Genomic DNA, 17,992 nt, shown 5'->3' on the forward strand with positions numbered 1-17,992 from the left:
GACATGATACTTAACACTCCTCCTTGGCTTTGGAGCTGCATACACCAAGCTTTTGTCTTAAGAATTCATATCTAGCTTTAGGCAGAGCTTTAGTTAAAACATCAACACATTGATTTTCTGTCCTACAATGGACCAGCTGTACTTCTCCTTCTTTCTGTACATCTCTTAGAAAATAAAATTTTATTTTGAAATGTTTTGTTTTACCATGGAACACCGGATTATTAGCTATCGAAATTGCAGCTTGGTTATCCACAAATATCTGTGTGCTTTCTTCTTGCTTCATAAGCAAATCTATAAGAAGTTTTCTAATCCAAAGTGCTTGATTCACAGCAGCAACAGCTGCCACATATTCTGCTTCTGCTGTGGATTGTGCTATGACTTCTTGTTTCTTCGAACACCAAGAAAAAATTCTAGAACCAAAGCTAAAGCAATAACCTGAGGTGCTTCGCATATCATCAATGCATCCAGCCCAATCATTATCTGAATAACCATGAAAACTGAAATTTTCTACTTGGTTGAACTTTATTCCGTAATCAACTATGCCTTTAATGTATTTAAGAATCCTCTTTGCTGCTTGAAAATGAATTTTACTAGCACAGTGCATATACTTGGATAGCAAACTTACTACATACATGATATCTGGCCTAGTTGCAGTCAAGTACATTAAGCAGCCAATTAAGCTCCTATACATCCTTTCATCAACTTTTTCAGCTCCATCTTCTTGACAAAACTTCTCCTTTTGATTCATTGGAGTTGCAGTTGACTTGCACTCCTCCATATTAAATTTTTTGAGGACTTCTTTTGCATATTTCTGCTGGCACACAAAAATTTCATTTTGCTTTTGTTATACCTGCATACCAAGAAAGAATGTCATATTGCCAAGATCTGTCATCTCAAAGACATCTTTCATTTCTTCTTTTAACTTGTCAATCAGCTCCTTTCTACTTCCTGTTACAATCAAGTCATCAACATAAAGAGACACCATAAGTATTTCATCATAAACATTCTTGATATACAAAGTAAATTCACTTAGACATTTTTCAAAGCCTAAGTTCTCTAAGTGTGCATCAATTCTGCTGTACCATGACCTTGTTGCCTACTTTAGGCCATAGAGAGCCTTCAACCTATATACCTTCTCTTCTTGTCCTTGAACAACGAAACCTTATGGTTGCTCCACAAATATTTCTTCCTCCAAATACCCATTTAAGAAAGCTGATTTGACATCGAGTTGGTGTACAACCCAACCTTTTTGTGCGGCAACAGCTAGCAACATCCTTATGGTATCCATCCTAGCAACTGGAGCGAAAGTTTCAGAAAAATCTACCCCAAACATTTGAGCATACCCTTTGACTACAAGCCTTGCCTTATACTTATTTACAGAACCATCAGAATTGAGCTTGGTCCTATAAACCCATTTAACTCCTGTAGCTTTCTTATCTTTCGATCTATCCACCAATTCCCACGTTTGGTTTTTTTCGATCATGTTAAGCTCCTCCTTCATTATAGCTACCCATTTTTTATCTGTTGCTGCATGTTCATATCCTGCAGGCTCCATTACAACAACATTACACTATGATAAATGTCAGAGAGTGTTCGGGTCCCTCTAATAGGTTCATCATCGACATCATCATTCTCCATATGAGGCCCAATCTGCTGGTCTATCTCCTAGTTCCAGCTGTCTAACTCATGAAATTGGACATCTCTGCTGATAATAACTTTGTTGTTTTCTGGTAAGTAGATTCTGTAGGCTTTTGAGCTTGAGCTGTAGCCTACAAAAATTCCAAGTTCTGCCTTCTTGTCCAATTTGTCTCTCTTAACCTAATGAATGTAAGAGAAACACAAGTAACCAAAAGTTTTCAGATTAACAAATTCTGGTTTGTAGCCGTACCAAGCTTCAAATGGAGTTCTTTTGTGCAAAGCTTTTGTTGGAAGTCTGTTTAGTAGATAAACTATTGTGTTTGCTGCCTCAGCCCAAAATCTTTTTGGTATCTCTTTGTCATGAAGTAAGCACCTTGCCATCTCCGTAATTGTCCTCTTTTTTCTCTCTGCAACACCGTTTTGTTGTAGCGTGTAAGGTGTTGTCAACTGATTATCAATGCCTGCATCTTGACAAAATTTGTTAAATTTTTTAGAGCTATATTCATCTCCATTGTCTGATCTGATCACCTGCATCTTATAGCCACTTTGAGTTTCCACAAAGGCTTTGAACTTCCAAAAAATGTCAGCAACTTCAGATTTAAGCTTTATAAAATAGATCCAACAGAATCTTGAGTGATCATCAATGAAAATAATATAACACTTATTACCATTCAAAGATGATGTCCTCATGGGTCCTACTACATCTGTGTGTATTAATTGTAGTTTTTGAACTGCCCTCCAAGCTTTATTTTGTGGAAAAGGAAGCCTTGTTAGCTTCCCATATTGGAAAGCTACACATGTAGAAAGCTCCTCTCCCAACTAAGGCAAGCCTTTCACAAGGTTGTTTTTTTTCATAAAAAGTACAGCTGCATGATGGAAGTGCCCCAATCTCCTGTGCCAAAGCATAGTATTGTTGTCTTCTTCATGTATAACTGGTTGTGCTTCTTGCATAGATCTAAGGCAAAACTTTTATCTTTCATTTGAATGTTGAACACAACTCTGCCTTTGGCTTCTTTAATAATGCAACTTTTATCTTCAAACAACACCTTATATCCTTTTTCCAACAACTGAGCAACACTCAAAAGATTTTGATTAATTTCAAGAACATATAAAACATCTGAAAGTAATTTCAAACCAGTATGACTTTCAACAACTACTGTTCCTTTGCCTTTTACAGCAATATATGCTCCACTCCCAATTCTGACTCTGGAGATAGCAGTATTATGAAGCTCTCTAAAGAGTTCACAATCATATGTCATGTGGTTGGTACAACCACTATCCACAAGCCAACTTTCGGTTGAGCTACTAGTGGTAAGGCATGATATTACAAACATCTTCTGTTCTTCATATTGATTCTAAACAGCCTTGGCTTCTTTATGTTGTTGTTGAGCCTTGCATATTCTTTTCATATGTCCTAACTGACCACACTTATTGCATTTAACATCAGGCCTCCACCAACATCTTCTTTGCAGATGATTGTCCTTTTTGCAATAAGGACAAGATGGAAAAACTTGAGTGTTACTTTTGTTGTTATTGTTGTTGTTAGCAGAACCTCCAGGCTTACTGTTTCTTTTCTTGTTCTTGCTACCATTGTAGTTTTGTGATTTGGCTTGCAAAGCACCCTCTACAGTTCCTTCTTGCCTCATGAACCTCCTCTGTTCCTGCGCCTGTAATGCATTCAACAATTCTGCCAAGGTGATGCTTGATAGATCTTTTGAGTTTTCCAAAGATGATATTGTAGTTTAAAACTTTTCGGGAATCGTGACTAAGATTTTTTGCACAATTCTAGAATCAGAAAAGTCAGTACCCAGTAGTCTTACCCTGTTAACTATGCTGAGTAGTTAGTCTGAATATTCTTTGATTATTTATGATTCTTTCATCTTTTGCAACTCAAATTCTCTAATCAAATTCAACACTTGCATGCCTCTAATCCTCTCGTCACCTTCATATTCTTGCTTCAAGAAATCCCAGATTTCTTTGGTTGTTTTGAGAGTCATTATTCTATTGAAAATTGTGGAAGAGGCTGCTGCAAACAAGCTTGCTCTTGCTTTTGATTTTCTTTGCCTCTTTTCTTTACGACTTTTGATTTGTGCAACGGTTGGATTGTTCGGCAAAGGAGGAATTTCATACTCCTGTTCTACAGCTTCCCACACATCAATAGCATCAAGATAGGCTTCCATTCTAACATCCCATACCTGATAATTTGTACCATCAAACACCGGGGGAGCAATTGTAGTGAATGAAGTTTCTGAATTCATCTTCAATGGGTTATTGTTTTGTGTTTGTGCAAGAGGAATGTTTATGGGTTGTGTTTTTGGTCCCTCAAGATGTAGCTCTGATACCAATTTGTAAGTAATAAGAGCTGGAAAAATATTCTTAACTACTGGAAACTCATACTTTATTAAGTACCAAAACCACCAATTTATACAGCATAATGTTGAAACTAAAATTCAGAAAAATCTGCTACATATCAGCCTAATCTCAACTAATATTTGACTGGTTTATTTTACTAAAGAATAGCAAAACATAAATTGAATTTGTTGACAGATTCAAAGACATGATACTTAACGAGGGCTAATCAAATCTCCATTCTTCTTGCTGCACATAGTAGGCATTTGGTATAAGGTTAACAAGGGCTAATAATTACCCTTGTAACTTTTAACGCCTTATTAATGTTGTTTGGATACTTAAAAAATTATGTTAACTTTTTACTTCATTAATATTTAAAACCTTTTGAGGGGTTAAATATTAATCTTGGGAGGACTAGGTTAATAATTACTCTCTTTAAATGTTAAAACTTGCAAAAATAACATTTAACTCTTAATTTTTTAATCTTTTACCAAACACACTCTTAGGAGTAATCAAATGAAAAGAACCAAAATTGAAAAAGTGAAATTGAAAAAAATGGTTAGATGAGCCGATTAGATTAGATAATAGCATGGTTTTTCATTTTGGGCATGCGCAGGAAGTGGCTCAGTAGGATAAATTGAGAGAATGGAGATTGAAATAGTTTGGATGTGTGCCTTGCAGGCTAAGAAAACTCATCAATATAGAAGGTTGGGCACATTGAAGTTAAGTGATAAGAGAAAGGAAGTAAGGTTAGAGCTACTATGACATGGGAGGAAATAGTGAGGAGTATATAATACTAAATCAATAAAAAAAATGGAGCAAATGGATCTATATATCCAACGCCAATTAGTTTTGGATTAAGGACACCAATACAAGCTTATAAGGGACCTAACAACCTACAAGCTCAATGCGGGAGCCTACAACTTGTTTAAAAGAGAGAAAAGACTAAAAGTGTTTGCACAATTTATTCCTTGTTTCAAACCATGTATTAATACTATTATTATTGGACTTTATTTGGAATAATACATTTGATTACATAATTAACTCATATTATTATAGATTGTTGCTGATCAATATAATCAAATCATAGCAGTAGATTGCTACATAATTTCTATAATGAGAACTCACTTATCATACCTGTGTGAAAAGAGAAAACTTGGTTTTCTTTCTTTAATTAAATTGGTTTACTCTTTCGGTCGCACGAATTTGGCTCTCCCAGTCCTATGGTCTTCCATACCTGATCCAGGCTCTCAGATCAAATCTACCAGTTTTCCAGTCTACCGCCCTTGGGGAAGGCACCGGATCAACTCCACTAGTCTTATAGTTTACTGATTCCCCCATTGCCCTTTTCCTCAGCCTCTTGTACATCTTCCCCTAACTTGGAATGGAGCTTGTCCTCAAGTGAGAAGTCAAGGATGTGGAATGTACGTGGTTAATGTATCCTAAAAAGCTTCCACAATACATTTACCTTACAATGCATGAGTAGTTCCAATTTGTCTCTAGAATATCAATGATCTAAAATGGCTTGTGGTGGGTTAAACACTGTGAAGGTTAATGCGTCAGGTAAGGTGGGAGTGATATGGTGGGTGCCAGGATGAAACAGTATTAGTTGAGAGTTGAGACACATAGAACACTAGGTGAATCTTTCAATTGGGTGGGAGGGAGAGCTTATAATGTAGTAAAGCCAATCTTTTCGATTACGAGGTATGGTCCGTAATATTTGGCATTCAGTTTATTATTTGAACATTTTTGTGATAAAGGTTTGTCTCGTGATTTGGAACACATGATTTGGATTCTGGAACCTAAAGGGAGAAGGCAAATCTGGTAACTATGGTTTGGTGAAAGAGTTGAAATAGCTTTTGTGTGGTTTTTATCTCCCATGTATATTGGACTAGAATCCATGAAGCTTTTCATTTCTATATCTCAACTCTTTCCTTTAACATGGAAAAATTTTAGTTCTTGTGGTAGATATTTAAAGTCTGACTCAAGTCTGATCCATTGAGTTACAATCATATTGGAAGGAAAGTGAATTCGATTCATCGGTAGCGGTGAATCATCCATAATGGTTGTTCTTCCCCCAAATTGGTTTTCTAGTCCTGCTCCCCCACTTTCCATTCTTTTTGAAAGACGTGTCAATTTCTTCTGTGGAGTGAAGTTATGATGTTCTAAAAAAAGGCGCTAAACTATAAAAAAAATCCAAACTTCTAACTTTTTGCAATTATATCCAGTCCTATTTTTTGACAATTGTAGCTAAATTTCAAAAGTTTGTTGCAATTGTAGCCCCATGGTCAAAATTAAGTATAATGATGCTAACATGACATCCAACTCAGCCAAAAAAATATATTATTTTATTAATTGGTATTGCATTTCTTACAACCTAAACATCAAAACCTTTTCAATTTTTTTCAATTTTAGCCAAATTTAAAGGTTTGTATTAATTATAGCCAATTGACCCAAAATAAATAATTTTCTTTTACTTAATATAGAAGTAATGTGGGTTGGCTTATAAGTTTTTCTTTGAGTTAATACTTATAGCTACGTTACATAAGGACCATTATGAGGTATAATGGTAAAAGCTTAAGCTTTCAATGGAATGGTTGCAATTCTAAGGTCTAATAATACTTCATGTGAGAAAGAGTATTGATGTGTTACGTACAAGAGAAAGGGGAAAGGCTGATAAGTAGCTTATTTTAAGTTAATTATGGCTTTTTAGGCTATTATACCTTTTTATCATTTCTATGAGAGTTTTTTTATGCTTTTAAGAATTCCCAAGCACAATTAGCTATCGTTAGTTATGGTTTGTTATATAACAATCTGTAACATACACAGATACAATTATAAAGCAGGAATTCATTAATTAATTAATAGAGAATTCACCACTAGTCTTCTTTATATTCTCCTCCTCCTCCTTTAACTAATCTCATCTCTCTTAATTCCTTATGTAGAAACATATTTTGGAGAGAAATTTTCTATGCATTTTCTTGACAAAAGTTAGTAAACACGTCAATTAGTTATTCCTTTGAAGTCACATGAAATGCACTTCAAGAACCATCCATTATTTTCTTTTTAATGAAGTGTTGATCAATATCTATATGTTTGGTCTGATCATGATAAACTGGATTGTGCACTATACTAATGGCAACTTTGTAATCATAGAACAAGGATAAACCATTTATTTCTAACAACCTCAATTCTTCCATTAACTTCTGTAACCATAATAGCTCACAAATGCCTTGTGCCTTAACTCTATATTCTGCTTTTGCACTTGATCTTGCTATCACATTTTACTTTTTGCTCCTCCAAGTAACTAGGTCATGCCCAACAAATGTACAATAACCTAACAAGTAATATGATCTTACCTCTACATTGTTTGATAAATGGGTACGTATGATCAGCGTTGCTTTTATAATATCCAAAAGAGATCATGGCCTTATTAAATCATTCAAGTCATAGTCTTGGTGACTGCTTTAGACAACAATGCCTTCTTTAATTTACAAATTTTCCCTTTAGTTTTTTCATCATCAAACCCTAGAGGAATTTACATATACACCTCTTCCTCTAAGTCTCCATGTAAGGAGGCATTCTTAACATCAAACTACTGGAAGTCCAGCTCAAGATTTGTTGCACAAGACAATAAGATTCTAATGTCGTTCATCTTTACAATAGAAGCAAAAGTCTCTTGATAATATACTCCTTATGTCTAAGTGAAGCCTTTGGATACTAATTTGGCCTTATGCCTTTTGATTGAGTTGTCTACCCTATGTTTTACTTGTTTTATTGTGAGCACCCATTTGCATCCAAGTTTCTTTCCCAAAGTACAAGTAACAATATCTCATGTCTCATTTTTTACCAAAGCTTTCATCTCCTCAACCATTGCTACCTTCCATTTTGAATCGAGGTATGCTTCCTTCCAATCTCGTGTGAAGGAAACAAAGAATCATAGGAAACAAAATTGGAAATAGGATGTTTAGTACAAGCCTTGACATCTGTTCTTACAACAGTGGGTGTATCAAGGTCATTAGTAGAGGAATTAGGGTTAGAATCAAGCTGTAATAGTACCATGCAATTGTTCTGATGTTCTTTTTCATCTGCTGTAGCACTATTCCTGATCAGGGAACAAACGAATCACAGCATGAACTGCCTAAAGGAATCTGGTTGAGATTTGATTTTGATGATTCACATCCGGTATGCTTATTACATTAATTGTGCTTCTTTTCTAAAGATGCATTTTTCTTGTCCCTAATTGTTTTTTGTGTATAACAGGATTTGCCAACTCTATACTTGCAAGGTGGATCAATAATTCCTTTGGGGCCCCCTCATCAGCATGTTGGTGAAGCTAATTTTTCTGATGACTTGACGCTCATTGTAGCTTTAGATGAAAAAGGTAATTTCATGCACATTAATTTTCATAAAGGAAAATCTTAAAATTCTGCATTATTTGTATTGTTTAAGGAAAAAAAATGAAAATGATAATCAAACAAAAAAAAAAAGACTAGACCAAACCGATTGTTGGACCAGTTCCAAGTTTCACCAGTCAGCTCTCTCATTTAGTCTTGTCCAAATCTTTAACACTGGTAATAACCAGTATGTAAGTTATGTTGTTTTTCTGTTGATAAACAATAAATAAGATTTGTTGTTTTTCTATCTTTAAGTAGTAAATAAGATTTGTTGTTCTTCTATCTTTAAGATTTCTCAAGAGATGAAAATCCAAGTTTCAAAATCCCTATTGGTAATGACATAATTTTTGTTGTCCAAAGCTTGATCTAAGCTGTAGGATCACAAAATCCTTTAAAAAAAATATTATGGAGGTCAAATTGAGCCTCTAAGGACTTGGGTAGATTTCCATGTGACGGTAAAATTATTAAAATTTAATTCCTAAAATTTAAGCTTTTCTTGATAATATTATGGCAAATATTTCTTTGTGTTTCATAGTTATGCTTGCATATTTTCGAAAATTGCAAAATCTTGTGATTTTGACGTCATCCTCTGACTACTTAAATGATCATAATAGGATTCTAATTTAAACTTCTGCTTGGATTAGAAACATGGTTGTGATGTCATAGACTGATAATAGAGAATTGCAAAAATAATACAGTACAAATTATCTCTTTCCCAAACATACCCCTAGAAGCAAATTCAGGATAGTTATTGACTTTGTATTTCATTAGCAGAAAAGAGACTGATATACCTATGAATGCGTTTCCATGGGCTTCTATTAGCTGACTTTTTTTTTTTTTTGGTCTTGAGATGCCACCCGTGTTGGTGTAGGCTAAATTGAATCCTAAACTTATGTTGCTAATTCTAAACTAATGTCCGTTAATTGACATAGATTATCCACTTGATTTACTTAGCATGAATCAAGCAGTGTAATTGTAGTGATGAGCAGTGCTTGAGAATCTAGATATTAGGTCTCCTGTATTGTTAAAAAAATCTGTTACTGAAAATTTGTGTATTTTTATTAGAAATAACTTTCAGTCCTCCATGTATAAATGATGAATGTTGATGGCTTTAACAGATTAAATTACCCCAAAAGCAAAGCATCTATTTTTTATGAAGTGCTCTAGTTTTGTAGATTTATTGTAAACTTTAAATTATCTATATGGAAATTCTTATTATGTGAATTTGATATTGTCTTCCTCTGCAAAGCTTTAGGTTTTGAAAAGTGTAGATATAGGACTCCCCTCCTCGGTAGTTCTATGATCCTAATTCTGCTTATTCATGTGTCCTTAGTGATGTAGGATTTACTAGAGATTTTAGGACTACCTATTTTAGGAAGAAGTATAGGAAGTAAAGTCTTAATTTTGCTTAGGAATTTATGTTGATTTGAGATTCCTAATTAGTATTAGATTAATATTTTCTTGTTTAGGGTTCCAAATCCTAGTACTTTGTAGGATTACAAATTCTTCATATATGCTTTTCTTTTATGTACTTTGAGGAGAATTTTTCTATGATTGACAATTGATTTGAGTATTAATAAAATTGAGAATTTTGCTTCTTATTCCCCTTTTTCCCTTTTGTTCTATTAGTTCTACATCACTTAGTCAACAAAAAAGAGGGAACAAAAAAATAAAGGGAAAATTACTATACAGTATAAACCACCATGACATGATGTAAAATTTGCATTCACATTCTTGTTTTTTGGAAAGTGAATCAAGTAGTCCACTTTAGTCCTTTCATTATATTTTAGTCCCTCGCTTTTTAAGTAAAATAACTTCTTAGCCCCTCACTATTCTTTTTTTTTTTTGGGCATGACAAGGTTATTTTATTTGAAAACTCAAGGATTAAAATGTAATTCAAAATAAAATCTTAGGGAATAAAGTATATAATATTTTAAGTGAAAGACAAAGTTGTTATGAAATTAAAAAGTTGAGGTTTATTTAATTCAATTTTGAAAATGAAAGGACAGAAGTGTGAATATTGATAAATGTCAAAGAGATTTTTTTTTAATTTTCCCCAAAAAAAAAAGTTATTGGCATCATAATGTACAGTAGAAATAGGGAGGGTTTAGACTGATTAGGACATACAAGATTCCAGCTAGCACGTCCATTCAACCTTGATAGTCTTGTGCACTTTGAATTGCCTAGTTACAATTTTGCTTATGCTGGGGGCCTGGACCTTTTCCTCTAGTAATTTGTATAGCAGAAGGAAAGGCAACATAATCTTCCTACTCTGCTTCACTCTCTCTCTCTCTCTCTCTCTCTCTCTCTCTCTCTCTCTCTATACAAGTGCATGATTCTATGTTGGTCAGCTGGCAAATGGATGTCTGAACCATTTCTTATGTACAGGGCAAGCTAAAGGTGTATTATTTGAAGATGATGGTGATGGATATGAATTCACCAAAGGTGGATATTTGCTTACACATTATGTTGCTGAACGTCGATATTCAGTTGTTATTGTTAGAGTTTCGAAAACAGAAGGGTCTTGGAAGAGGCCCAAAAGACGCCTGCAAGTGCTATTATTGCTTGGTGAAGGTGCAATGGTACATCCTTTCTACTCAAGGGACATTGTCTTAGTTAGCATTGCCTATAATCTACCATTTCATTTGAAATATTTTGCAAAACTTATTTAATCTGTTTAAGCAGATTAAAGCATGGGGCATGGATGGAGATTTTGTGATAATTTGGATGCCTTCAGAACTTGATGTTTCTGAGTTGGTATCAACAAGCGAGAAACAATATAAGAGACTTTTAGGTAATATTTCTTCTTTGGAGCTATTAGGCTGCCCCCTCATCCTCCTTTGCCTTATCTTTCTGGTTCCTATGCATGTAGTTTGATTAAGATCTATTTTAATATTACTATAATTTTCTTCATTGACACTATTTTGATGCATTAAATCAATGGCATATCTATCTTCTTCCAATAATTATGTGCATGCTAAACATTTGTTGTGAAGTACTCATTCTTTTTATTGTATTCTTTCCTCACATTTCAATTGTCCAACTCCATATTCTATCTTAGTTTCTGTACTACTGATTTTTTTTTCTTGGTAGTTTATTTTGTGTTTTGTTTCTTGAGTTGCCATTGCTATGATATTATGATGGGCAGATATGTTTTGAAACTTTGAATCCTTAGTTGAAAGCTTCCTGTTCTTCTCGTTCCTTTTCCCCCATCTTTTGTTCCCAGGTTCTTTTAGCAATAAGATTTAGATTTTGCTATGGTTGTATACTATATTTTTGGCTTTGACTTAAGATAAAATCTTTTATGGGCTTTCTTGTTTTATGGATTTTGGAGTTGAATTTATAGGATGAATCAGTTTTCTACAGTTAAATGCTGTTAAAATAGGTGGAAAATTTAGTGCTCATCTTGGATTTCAAAGCAATTAGGAATTTAAGGACTAAATGTAAAGCTTAAATTAAATTGTCTAATTCCCTGCATTGTCATTGAGGCTAAATTGGAAAATTTTGAAATTTTGGAGACTAAAAGTAATATTTTGCCTATTCCAATATTTAAATTTGGAAAATGAGACTTGGAAGTTCACATTTTTATACATGGATGAATATGCCTCAGAAATGATGTGTATCAACAACTCTACCAGCATGATTTTACCTGTTATTGCTAGACCTTTAGGAGTCCTCTTTTCATTTATATTATAGTTGTTTCTCTTATTAAAGTGGCAACTGTAAAATCAATCATCTCTCTTTCTTCTCTTTTTATATGATATTTACTAAATCAGTTTCTTTCGAAAATAAATTTACTGATGAATACTAAACTTCAAATATTCCTATATATCAATTGTGAACTTTTAGGTAATGTCATGTTCTTTGCTCATTGTTCAATGCAGAAAGTTCTAAGCATATCCCAGATGTTGAAGAGGTTTCAGGATCAAAGGGCGCAGAGCTTTCTAGAATCGCTATTGAACTGAAATGTGGTGATTGGATTGTTAAAATAGTTCCCTGGATTGGGGGTAGAATTATTTCCATGGGGCACCTTCCTTCAGGTACTGATCATATTTTCATGAGTGCAGTAGAGGCACAAATTATAATTGTATCTTTCTGAGACTATACATTTATTCATCTTGTTTTCATGGCAATCAATCAATGGCATTATATTCCGATCCATTTAGAAGTCTTCAGGAATTTTGAGAACGATAAAATTAAGAATTTCTTGTGTTAATGTTATTTAATTATACATCATGTGATGAGAGCTATTTTGATTCCTATTTTGTTGATGATGACAATAGGAACACAGTGGCTTCATAGCAGAATTGAGATTGATGGATATGAAGAATATAGTGGCACTGAGTACCCGTCAGCAGGATGCTACGAAGAATACAAGATCATTGAGTAAGTTGCTATGAATACCTGTTTTCTTATACAAACATGAATATCTATGTGATAAGTTGAAGCATGTGAGATAATTACTTATGAAAGTCATGATATACTATTCTACAAGGGAAATATTTTTAGATCGGTGGCATAGACAACAAGAAGGTGAAGGGATAAAAAAATTAAGCAATTAAGAAGCTTAGAATTAAAGGAGGGGTTTTAAGTAATAGAGCTGGAAATGGTTTCAGACTTGGAAACAGCATAGTGGTATCTGATTGAATTGGTCCAAACGGACCAAATCAGCCTCCAATTTCATGAATTTTTTAAAAACTATCAATAAGATGACATATATTTAAATTTAAATTACTAGTGTAAAACTTTTTTTAAATTGGTGATGTTTTTGTTTCTCCTCACACAGTATTTCCTTCTTCCTTTGAAATTGTTATGCTCCTTCCCCTTAGAAGGTAATCAAATTTATGCTTGAAAATAATTACAATATGTCGTCCTTGCTTCTGCTTTATGTTATGTAGTTGCTTCACACTCAAGTTTGGCAAAATTTCTTTCCTTGTAGGCGGGATTTTGAGCATGTAGGGGAGAATGAATCTCTGATATTAGAAGGTGATATTGGTGGGGGATTGGTTCTTCAACGAAAGATATCTATTCGAAAAGATGATCCAAAGATTCTTCATATCGACTCTAGCATTATAGCCCAAAAAGTAGGAGCTGGTTCAGGTGGATTTTCAAGGTTAGATTCAAAGATTCTTTTTTAATGATTTTGTTCATTATTTCTGACAGCATTAGTAATTCTGTAACAGTTTGAATCTAAAAATTATAAAATCCCTTTCATTTTGCTTTTGGTACACCTTGCAAATGAAACAAGCTAATTGGGAGATAGAATCTCAAAATAATTAATTTACTCTGCATTGTCATCAAATATCCATCAAATTGTTTGCTTAATGCTTCGTGTGCCATGTTTCTCATATATGTACATAGATTCTATAGGATAACAGCATTACCCATCTGGGTCACTATTGATCCCACGTTTAGACATCTATTCAATTTTACTCGAACATGTAATGCATCTATGCAGTTCCTTATAATGAAAAGAGTAACCATGTAAAAGAAAGTCATACCTCATTTTGCTTCTGTATTTTAATCTTTATTATTTAATAAATCTTCTTTTTTTTTTAAATCAACTTTTCATCCTTATGAATGAAGGAATAACATCTGAAATCATAGAAGTGTATTTGCTTTTGTAGTCAAGTCCTAAAAGTTTTTTTTTCCTTAAATATAAATTTTAACAATCAAGTCCTTTTATTTCAAAAATTGCTCATTATTAATCTTATCCATTAATTGAATGCCAAAGGTACACTTTCTTTTCTAGTTTTGTATTCCCTCACCCCACCTCCCTCCTCTTTTCTTGTTCAATTTGCAGGAAAGAAACTTCAATAATTCTCCAAAATTATATAAATGTAACGGCCTTTATTTACAAGTTCCATGGGACATCATTTGGTCATATGCTTGTAGAGGGTGTTTGGCTTAGCTTATAAGCTTATAAGCACTTAATGTTTATATGCTAATTTGAGCTTATAAGCATTTAAAATTTTAAGCAGTTATTTGTTTAGTTAGAGTGCTTATAAATGGCTAATTAAGTAGCTAACATATTAGGTAAATGATAAAATATGACATTGTGCAATGCACATTTTCTTGGAGTTTATTTTGTAGACAAATTCTGGCAATTAAAGCTACAATGCATTTTATTGTCACTACAAAATGGCAATAGTTCTCATGAAAAATTTGATTGAAAATTTTCATTTTTGTCTATTTGCTTATTTGAGCCATCTTTATTTTTCTTCTTGCTTGGCACTTCTCTTGTATGCTAGGTTTTTATTTCCTCTTCCTTTTTATCACTATTATTTTATACGAAAAAAAAATGATGATGCCTTCTTGTTTGTTGCTGCTGTTAATTTTGTGATGTAGGCTGGTTTGTTTGAGAGTACATCCAACCTTTATTGTCTTACATCCCATGGAAACTTTTGTCTCATTCACTTCTATTGATGGATCGAAGCATGAAATTCAGCCTGAATCTGGGGATCGATTTTATGAAGGGAATCTTCTGCCAAACGGTAGTTATGCTTTTTCTTTTTTGATTTGCTTCTGCAATTTTATGAATTCCTTTTTTTTTCTTTTCTTTTTTACAGAAAAAGTGAAAGCATAAGTGAAACAAAAGAAAACTTAGACTAAAAAAGAAAAAAAAAAGTTTGCATAAGTGATGATTTTTCAAGCTTTTCCAAAGCTGAGATCATCCTAATATAGTGATGTGTCCCTACCACAAGTGCACGGGTCGTACAAGTAATATAGAAAAGATATCGTTCCCACGAGGAGTTGTGTTAATGATTGAATTTTTGATATAAAAAGTTGACTAAATTGAACTATTTTGGAAATTAAAGCAATGAATTGATGGGTATTGGAGTATGAAATCTATATGTGCAAAATTAATAATCTATCCAACAATGTATTAATTAAACTAAAATTGCATCAAATTGAAATAAGCAAGTTCAAGTAAGGCAAAATTTAAAATGGCAAGCAATTAAATTTGATTGGAAATTAACAATGATAAAAAGGCGATTCCAGAGTTTGGGATTTCATATTCGAGCTATTTTGGAATTTTAAATTGGTTATCCAATCTTGTGGGACTTACGGGTTTTAAGAAGATTAATTCTTAAATCCTTTGAATACCCTTTCGAGTGAGACAAAGAGTGCCTTAATTAATCTAATCCTACTTTCGTGGAGTTAGAGTTAATTAAGACCCATTAGGTTCTTTAATTAATCTGTGAATCCTCTTAATCCTTAGCCTATTTCTAGGTCTAAGTTAATTAAGTCCAGTTTCTTGATTATCTATCACAAGGCCTTCTCCTTTCGGTGCCTCAACCATGGATTAAGAATATAACTTAATGGGATCCTACACTAAGCATGTCATTAAGCACACAAGAAATGAATAAAACTCATTAAGGCCACAAAATATGGATTACCCAATCAAAATCCACAAAATATCTCAAATATTACAACCCTTACTCTAGAATCAAAATAAAACTACTCACTATCCATAATGCTTACAAGATATATTGAGTTTAAATGGAAATAAAGCTTTAATCTAAGCTAAGAAACAAGAAACTAAACACTAGAAATGTAGGAAAAATGTAAGGAAAGAAAGAAATTTGCAAATCTTGGTTGAGAATGGTGTGGAAGGTGAATGTGACCCTTCAGCTGCTGCCTCTCCTCTTCCTTTCCTTTTCTGCTCCTTTTTCTTCTCTCTCTAAAATGAGAAATGGGGCTATTTATAGCATTTTCTGACATGGAGCCCTAAAATGGTGTGTTTTAGGAGGAATTTTCTGAGAGAATCTTCTGCCAGCTCATTAATGAAACCTTTGTGGGACTGCATAAGTGGACTGCATAAGTTATGCAGTTTTGGCTGTTTCTGGTTCACTTATGCGAAACCGCATGACTTGGCACATAGGTTATGCACAATTCCGTGAGATTGCATAAGGGAGGCGTGAATCTGCATAGGCTATGCACTCTCCTTATGCACAATTCGGTAGGTGTTGGACAGTGTTTCTTCTCCTTATGCAGATCTGCATAGCTTATGCGGCAAGTTATGCGCAATTTGGCCAATGCATATTTCAACTTTAAAACTTGTTTTTGACATCTTTGGCTGTAGAAGTTACTGCTCAATGGCAAAATTTCTTTTCAGTCCTTCAAAAATACCATTTTTCCTACAAAACAAAGTAAAAATTACAAATTAATCTATAATTGACAATTCTGAAAAACTAACTAATTAACTAATGAAATTAGCTAAAAGTGACTAATAATCAAATAAAATAGTTATGAAATTAAACCTAAATGATTATGCAAAATGTATGCATCAAATACCCCCAAACTCAAGCTTTTGCTTGTCCTCAAGCAAACTTTAAAATGTAATGCAAAATTTTTAGGGGTGCCTTATCCAAAGAGCTATGAAAATTACCTATTAAAGTAACTAAACACACCTTTAGCCATACCAACAATCCATATACCCATCCTTCAAAATGCAAAGAATCTAATGCTTATCCAAGCTTTCACCGCTTAGCCATCAAGTCAATTATCATTCAAAATCCCCAAACCAACCAATCAAAAGAGAGAGTCATGCTCAAAAGGAATTCTAGAACAATCAATAGTCAAAGTGTCTCTATATAGAATGATGGAATTAAATGAATGAATGGATAATTTTCCAATCCCGTAGGCAAATTCCCTAATCCTATCTCCACTAATGTAGCAAATACTATCAAGAGATCAAAGGTCTTTTTAGGGATGTAATGGGGCCATGGGGTTCAAAAATGAGGCTAAGAAGAAAAATGGGTAAAAAGGATTCAAAGCATGAGAATATTTTCAATCTTGACAACATAAGGTACATTTCTTATTTTATTATACATTTTTTTCTTTTTCTCTCTTTTTTTTTATATATATATATATGGTGGAGAGAAATACACAATGAGAATTGTCAAGTGCTAGCATAGTTTATAAAACACATAAAAATGGAGGGACATTTTGATACTTTAAACTTGTATCTTGCATTTTCTTTTTGATGATTGTCCCTAAAATTGCCACCCCCAAACTCATTCCTTTTAATACTTTGGGTGGATTTCTTTCAATTTGAATGACAATAGTGAAAAGCACATATACTAGCACTTTTACAAGATGACAAGCATTTCTTCTCCCTTTTATTGTATTTTTTCTCTCTCTTTTTTTTTTTTTTTTTTTTTTTTAATATCAGAGTATAAAGTGTACCTAATATTCAATTATCCTCATGAAAAGGGTTAGAGTGTTTGGTTCATTGGCTAGGTAGCAATAAGGGTTTCAAGAAAAATTAGGAATAAAAAGGCTCAAAGGGGTTTGCAAGGGTTAATTTTAATTAGGAAAAAGGCCAAAGGTTTAAAATGAGAAGGTTTAAATCAAAGAATGCCTAATCATCTCTCTTTTCAAGTATAAGCTGGTATTTCGCCTTGAAAGGTTTAGAAAATTTGTTCTAGGATTGGTGAGACATCATTTGACTACCTTATATCCAATAACTCCCTCTAAACACTTCCATCTCCAAATGACTAGTTGGGTGGCTTTTTGGCTAAGAAGATATAAGCAAGGGATAACACTTCAAAACTTTGTACCTCTTAGGAAACTTTCAATCCACAAACCTAACTAAAGGTAAG

General features: G+C 33.5%; 1 protein-coding gene across 1 annotated transcript in view; it reads left to right on the forward strand.

Annotated features, from left to right (window-relative positions):
• The window catches only part of LOC110664062 (uncharacterized), a 42,025-nt gene that overhangs the window by 15,765 nt on the left and 8,268 nt on the right, over positions 1-17,992 (forward strand). Inside the window, exons 15-22 of the mRNA XM_058141105.1 lie at positions 8,085-8,172; positions 8,251-8,371; positions 10,773-10,966; positions 11,070-11,178; positions 12,269-12,424; positions 12,668-12,770; positions 13,324-13,497; positions 14,733-14,878. Of these exons, the coding sequence (XP_057997088.1) occupies positions 8,085-8,172; positions 8,251-8,371; positions 10,773-10,966; positions 11,070-11,178; positions 12,269-12,424; positions 12,668-12,770; positions 13,324-13,497; positions 14,733-14,878 (1,091 nt within the window). The remainder of the gene's footprint in view (positions 1-8,084; positions 8,173-8,250; positions 8,372-10,772; positions 10,967-11,069; positions 11,179-12,268; positions 12,425-12,667; positions 12,771-13,323; positions 13,498-14,732; positions 14,879-17,992) is intronic.

The sequence above is a fragment of the Hevea brasiliensis genome, chromosome 18 (genome assembly GCF_030052815.1).
Source record: "Hevea brasiliensis isolate MT/VB/25A 57/8 chromosome 18, ASM3005281v1, whole genome shotgun sequence".
Taxonomy (NCBI): Eukaryota; Viridiplantae; Streptophyta; class Magnoliopsida; order Malpighiales; family Euphorbiaceae; genus Hevea; species Hevea brasiliensis.